Source organism: Cicer arietinum, chromosome 5 (genome assembly GCF_000331145.2).
Source record: "Cicer arietinum cultivar CDC Frontier isolate Library 1 chromosome 5, Cicar.CDCFrontier_v2.0, whole genome shotgun sequence".
Taxonomy (NCBI): Eukaryota; Viridiplantae; Streptophyta; class Magnoliopsida; order Fabales; family Fabaceae; genus Cicer; species Cicer arietinum.
In genome coordinates this window covers 66,645,191-66,652,938 of record NC_021164.2, presented here as the reverse complement: position 1 = coordinate 66,652,938, position 7,748 = coordinate 66,645,191, and the positions used below count along the sequence as shown (strand labels likewise).

The following is a 7,748-nucleotide window of genomic DNA, read 5'->3' as shown; positions in this document are numbered from 1 at the left end:
TAATAGATGTTTTCAATCAAATCGCTCATTTGATCAACAATTATTTTGAGGGACTAGTTGTAACAAAGTTCTATTGTTATACATATGTTTTATTTGGATGTTGTTGTGAAATATCAACTTTTCAAATTTTAATTTTTTTTACGGTAATTTTAAATTATATTGAACATTGTATTTTTTGTTTATTTGAAAAAACATTGTATCTTTAGTTAACACATTTTTATCAAGTATAAAAAAGAACTATTGTTCATATGTTTACATTTATAAATATAATTTATCCAATGCACGACACTACTGTAAGATCTAATAAAGTACTAATAGAAAATATCTTAAAGTTTGAAAGAAAATTCTTGGTTGTAGTATAATTTCTCCACAACAAAATATTATAAGAAAATAAAAGTAAGCTATTTACAATCTAAAATTTCATCTTTCTTCTATCTTTTACGACTTAAATGTATTAAATTTTATTTTATATTCATTTTTCTTCTATCTTTTATGACTTAAATGTATTAAATTTTACTTATATTTTATTAATGACAAAATCGATCAAGGTATGCGGTTGACTAATGAGTATTGATGAATATATCAAAGCCTTCACAACCGAAATAAAAAATTAGATAGATAAATTGATTGATAAGTCGAAAAGACACTATACCTAACTATAAATGATCTAGTTAATTAGTCAAATACAAACGCCACGACCAAAATTTATAAATTCAAAAACAATTTAAAGGATAAAAAAAAAACTGTCTCAATTTTTACTCAATCCAATTCTTTCTTTTATTTCATAGCATATAGTTTCCAATTTAGAGTTGTAACCCCAAATGACTCAAAGAGTCCTACAATAACATAAAATATCACTTAACAACATAGATATTCTAGAAAGAAATAAAACATACTAAAAACTAAAAACTAAAATAAACAAATAACAATTTGCTTTCATTCAAAAAATCAAAATGCATTTTATTCAGCGTCATAAAATGAAATAACTAAAAAATAGTCATAAACAGCCAAAAAAATGTTTATCAATTGAAGCAAGAACTAGATAGTTCTAGTTTCAACAACACTCTTGAAAATGTCTAATCTACAAACAAATCGCCCCCGTCGTTGTTAAATTTGAAAATTAACACAGGAAAGTTATTCAATTTCGATGGAAATCAAATTCAAAAGGTGTATTTTTGTTTTTAATACCTCTTTGGTTGGCACTATGCAAATAATATGTCGATGGATCTATTAATTGATCACACGCACAATATGAATGGAAAAGTTTAATTCTCTTGGCTTTGTATGCTATTGGTTAGGTCATGAGTTCATAAAATACACTTGAATTGGCGCATTGATGTCTTCATAAATAAGTGCAAAAGATGAAACACACTTGAATGAGTTCTCTTGATTTCCTTGGAATTGATGTGATTTGTGTTGGAATTAACACTATTGTTTTGTTGTCTTTTGTAAGCACTAATTTGCTAATTCTCCACTTGATAGAAGAAATGGACCATCAATCTAAGACTAAGGTGCACTCAAATATTCACGAACTAATACTCATATTATTATTATTTTTATTTCTCTCCACATGTTAGTAAATTCAAATTCTCATCTTCTTCTCTTCTTTAAAAGGATTGACAAATCCAAACCTATAGAATTGTCAAAATGAAATACTTCATATCAGTTGGTAATCCTCTTCATTAAAATATAAAGATAAATTTAGAATGAATTTTTTCACAGCTTTTTAACTCGACTAGAAAAAAGCTTGAAAACCATTAGGACTAATTTATTTGAGCAATAGATAGTTCGCACAATCAAATTAAATAAAAATAAAAATTGTAAAACTTGTCATTTAATATATTTTTTTCTATAGCTAATTGGTCATCTAATTTAAGAACTCAACTAAATTGGTCCACAAATAAAATAAAAAATTGGCCCAAAAGAGGTCCAACCCATCCATCCATGAGGCCATGACTCAACTCCCATACCATAAGGATGAAATATATCAAATAAAATGTCTCAAAAAATTCCAAAGAGAATAAACTCGCAATTTTTACTCGATCCAATTCTTTATTTTATTTCACACAATAACTTACAATTTAAAATTTGTAACCCCAATTGAGTCAAAGAGTCCTACTATAACACAATATCACTTAACAATATGAATATTCTAGAAAAAATATAAAACGTAATAAAAATTAAAATAAATGAATAACAATTATAAGGATGAAATATCAAATGTGGCTATGAATTCATCACGCACCCAATATGAACAAAGAAGTTTAATTCTCTTGGCCTTGTGTGCGATGGGTGGAGTCATGCCATTAAAGAAAACCAATTGATGATTGATGCCTTCATGGTTAAGTGCAACAAATGAAACACACTTGAATTCTTTCTCCTCAGCAAGTAAATGGTCACATAAATGAGTTCTATTGATTTTCCTTGGAATTGATGTGATTAGTGGTGGAATTAATAGTACTATTTTTTTGTTGGCTTTTGTAAGTACTAATTTGCTACTTGACAGAAAGAATGAACCAAGAATCAAGGCACTAAAATATTCACGAACTCATACTCATATTGTTTATTTTTTCTTTAAACATGTTAAATGAACTCAAGAGATGGAAGTGGGACCATCTGTTGTAATGTTGGATCATAATTCATAACAAATACTAGTATAGTCATAATTAATTATAAAAAAGTGAAGTGCACAACTTTATCTCTCCTATTTTCTAAAAAATCCTTAACTATGGTATTTAATAGGTCCCAAATGATCAATCCATATAACACCTTATCTTTTTTTTTTTTTTTTTTTTTCTCATTTTTTTTAAACTTACTTTTTCTTTTTTAATGGGGGTGATGATATACTCGTTGCATGAGAGATTCCTTTTGGATCCAGTTAGAGATGTGCAGGACTGGCCAAGGAATCTTTACCTCTTCAAGGCCAGAGATGTTTTCGACAAAAAAAAGGGAATGGATGTTTTGTCTTCAAATGTGCTAAAGGGCGTACTAGTATTCTACTAGTTGATAGTTCAGTTCATATTAATGCATATCCAATATTTGGAAATAACTGTTTAAGCTATGTTGAATTAAATAAAGAAGTTAGTGTTGTTAATTTTCATTTTTCAATTCATCAATAAAATCAATCCTAGAAATTTAATGGGTGTCTATTTATCATACGATTATTCCATAACACATTTACAATAATATGGTAAGCTGATAACCTATTAAAATTAATGTGCACGAGCACAATAGTATCGGTCACAAAATATGAAAATATTAGGCAAACACAGTTGTGTAAAAGTTCACAATTGAAGAAGATAGTTCTTTCATTGGCGTAACTGCTTGAAGAAAATGAAATGTTGAAAATTTTAGCTTATCATTCTGACTAACTTTCACACTTTGAAAATAATTATTAAATAAATTGTAAAAGGAAATAGTTGTGATATTTATTTTGAGTTCTTAAAATGGAATGATTGTTAAATATTATTAGCTTATCATTTCGACTAACTTTCAAAGTTTGAAAATAAAAACGAGTATTATAGCATAGAAAGAAAAATCCACTTAAATGATACAAAGTGGATTGTAATAAATTTTAAAAAATAAAAATAAGAATGTAAAAGAATGTAAAAAATAATTTATGTGAATTTTATTTATTAATAAGAATGCTAAATAATTTTTGAAGTCAACAATTATCTAAAATGTAATAAGAATGCTAAATAATTTTTTATACAAATAATTAAAATATAAAAAAGTTATTTTCATTACTTTTAGAAATATGTATTCATTAACTAAAATGTAATCTTATCTCTATTACGAAGTTTTACTTTAAAATACTATCATCAAATTAAAACTAACACACAATTTAAGAAAAAATAAAAATATTTTTTCATAGTTTGATTCCTAATTCGGACAAAAATTCAAATCAGCTATCGAATTATCAAAATAATAGTTAGTTTAGTTCTTGATGTTATAATAGTAAAAACTTATTTTGAGAGTAAAGTATATCTTTTAATAATTTTTATGATAATAAATTATATCTTGATAATTCAATAATTAACTTGACTTTTTAATTTTTAATTGAATTAAGGATCAATCCAAACAACAAGTGGTGGTTTATTCTTTAACATTTCATTTCAGCCGTCGCATATTTTGTCACTTAAGACTACGTATAGTTCATGAAAAAAGAGGTTGATTGTGTTAATTTTTTTATGATAAAAACAAAATTTATCGATTAAAATATCCTTACTTATTAATATAACAGTTAGATAGGTTGAAATAAAGTAAATAAAAAAATAAAAGTATTAGTGAAAAAGTTAAGTAATAATTCATTAGTATTTTAAAATAAAATAAAAATATTATTATCAGAGACAACGATGCATAGGTATGTTACCTCATACCGGTAGGAGTACAAAATACTATATTTAAAAAAAAAAATCAATAAAATTCATTTTGATCCTTACATAAAGAAAATCATAAAATTAATTCACAAGAAATAGTGGTAAGTAACCGTGTTTGTTAGATTAGAGAGATAAGAAACGTTAGAAACTTGATTGCACATGGCTAAAGTGTTGTTAAAAGGGCGGAACAGAATATTTGCACGTGTATACTATAATATAATAGAGGCAAATTACGATTAGTACACTGACTTTGTCTTCCTTAAGTGGCCCCACTCTGCCGTGTTAACTCCTCTTAAGCTCACCCACCAACCCTTACATTCCATGTCTCAAGGTCTGCAATTCTATTCTATTACTACCATTTTCTCTATTGAAGGCATCGATAAATTTTTTAATGATATTATTGAAATATACGCTATATATCTTTAGAAAATTGTGTTAAAATCAGCCACTTCATTTTGTTTGAATGGCTGCAGTGATGTTATTGTGGCATGCAATTGCATTGTTCCTGTGTGTTTCCAATTTGGTCTCTGGTTCAAGCCATAATAATGCCATAAATGGACATACAAAGAGCAGAAATGAAGTGATCATTGCTCATCATGGAGCTGTTGCCACCGATGATCGTCGATGTTCCAGAATTGGGCTGAATGCTATCCTTGAAGGAGGGCATGCAGTGGATGCTGCTGTGGCTGCTGCTCTTTGTTTAGGGGTTGTAAGTCCAGCTTCAAGTGGTCTTGGTGGTGGTGCCTTTATGCTCCTTACCTTATCTAATGGAGAAGCAAAGGCATTTGATATGAGAGAAACTGCTCCTCTTCTTGCTTCCAAGGTACCTTTCAATCATCCACTATATATTATTCATATGCATGCATATAATTTGTTGAAATCAGTCTTCTATGTCATATGATAAACCAACTTTTTCCAGGACATGTATGGTGGCAATAGTACTTTAAAGGAAACAGGTAGTCTCTCAATAGCAGTTCCAGGAGAATTTGCAGGCCTTCACAAGGCATGGAAACAACACGGAAAGCTTCCATGGAAGAGACTTGTAAAGCCAGCTTTATTTCTTGCTAGTAGAGGCTTTAAAATATCACCATACCTCCACATGCAAATGGAAACAACAGAGTCAGATATATTGAATGACATTGGTCTTCGTAGTATATTTGCACCACGTGGAAAATTGTTGAAGGTAGGTGAGGTTTGCCGTAATAAGAAACTAGCAAACACTCTTAAACAAATTTTAATGTTTGGTCCACAAGCTTTCTATGGTGGATCAATTGGCCGTAATCTAGTTAGAGATGTTCAAAAGGCTGGAGGGATATTGAGTATGAAAGACCTTAAAAGATACACTGTTAAAGAAAAGGAACCTATATCTACAGATGTTTTTGGATTAAAGATCCTTGGCATGCCTCCTCCTTCAGGTGGGCCTCCGATGATGCTGGTAAGTCCATTTTTTAATAGACAAATAGTAGTATACTAATTATAGAATCCGTGCAATACATGGGAATATATATAACCGAGAAAATCAACAGTATAAGAATTTTTTTATATATATATAAATAATAGATAGATGGAAAAGCTGTCATGTGTCATAATGTGGATAAGCCAATTGTACTTTATTAATAGTTATATTATATATTATTATATGAAGTATGATTTTGTTTTCTTTTTATCAATGAAAAGGGATTAGCTAATGTCATTCTTATGTTGCAGCTGCTGAACATTTTAGCACAATATGAGCTTCCTTCAGGTCTTTCTGGTGCCCTTGGGATCCATAGAGAAATTGAGGCTTTGAAACATGTTTTTGCTGTGAGAATGAATCTTGGGGATCCTGATTTTGTAAATATAACTGGAGTTCTTTCTGATATGCTTTCTACTAAGTTTGCTCAAGTGTTGAGAAAAGACATCAATGATAATAGGACTTTTAATTCCAGTCATTATGGTGGCAGGTAAGAAACCTTCATCATTTCTTAGATACTGTTAAAGTTAAAGTTATAAGTTATAAGTTGGTTAGTATCAACTGCAAATAAGTTAATATTTGTCAGCTATAACTTCAAGTTTCCAAATATATGTAACATCGTTTTTTTAATTAAAAAAAATAAAGGAGAAAATAAAATTATTATAAATTAAAGTAATATTAATAATTATTTTACAACCGCCATCAAGGAGATTTAAACTCCGCTCCTTGAGAGGACAAGAACAAACTCTGACACCTTCTACGGCAATTTGCAAAGCTTGTGGGTTGAATTTTCTCTCATTTAGATGAAATTTCATTCCCCCTTTATTTTTATTTACAGGTGGAATCAAATTAATGATCATGGTACAAGTCATATAAGCATAATAGATTTAGAGAGAAATGCTGTTTCCATGACTACAACAATAAATGGATATTTTGGTGCAAAGATTCTTTCACCAAGTACAGGAATAGTACTAAACAATGAAATGGATGATTTTTCTATGCCTGTAAATGTTTCCAACAAGGATGTTCCACCACCTTCTCCTGCCAATTTCATTATGCCAGGGAAAAGACCATTATCATCCATGTCACCAACTATTGCTCTCAAGGTTCTACCACATTGTAAAATAATTTGATTTATTTATGAAATTATATTGTCATTGCTCATGTTGCAATAACTTAATCTATGGCTATATAGGATGGGAAAGTGAAAGCAGTGGTAGGTGCAAGTGGAGGGGCTATGATTATTGCAGGAACTTCAGAAGTTCTTTTGAATCACTTTGTCAAAGGAATGGATCCATTTTCTTCTGTAACTGCCCCAAGAGTCTATCATCGGGTATACTATCTTATATTATATTATTTTATAAATATATTTACAAATATTAACATGGTAATATGTAAAGTTTTTTTGACACTTTATGTGAAACTCACCATATGGTTAATTTGTGCAGTTGATACCTAATGTGGTTAATTATGAGAATTGGACAACTGTGAATGGTGACCACTTTGAACTTTCTGCTGATATCAGGGAAGCCCTTAGAAGTAAGGGCCATGTCCTAAAGGGCCTTGCTGGTGGGACAATTTGCCAATTTATCGTTTTAGACAATTTTGAGCATTCTAGGATAAATGAAGGTATTGGAAAGCTTGTGGCAGTGAGTGATCCAAGAAAGGGTGGTTTTCCTGCAGGCTTTTGAGACAATTCATTCACATTTTGTGACCTCATTTCATCTATATGCAAGTTTCTTCCATATGTTTCCTCCCTTGGTCCCACTGGTAGTTGTATTTTAAGACTAGGAATAATTAAATGTGGTTTGACGTGTATTACTATTTTTGGTTTTATCTGGAACTATACACCGAATAAGTTTTGGTATAACAATTTTTTTTTCAATTTTTTTTATAATTTGTACTTTTTACCTAAT

At 29.5% G+C, this 7,748-nt stretch overlaps 1 protein-coding gene across 1 annotated transcript; it reads left to right on the top strand.

The window, feature by feature from the left end:
• Positions 1-4,574: 4,574 nt before the first annotated feature.
• Positions 4,575-7,717, top strand: LOC101505686 (glutathione hydrolase 1). Its single transcript, XM_004502407.4, has 7 exons — positions 4,575-4,710; positions 4,853-5,202; positions 5,299-5,814; positions 6,087-6,322; positions 6,671-6,938; positions 7,028-7,165; positions 7,281-7,717. The coding sequence occupies exons 1-7, from the start codon at positions 4,701-4,703 to the stop codon at positions 7,521-7,523; spliced, it is 1,761 nt and encodes a 586-aa protein (XP_004502464.1). The 5' UTR covers positions 4,575-4,700; the 3' UTR covers positions 7,524-7,717.
• The last annotated feature ends 31 nt before the right edge of the window (positions 7,718-7,748 follow it).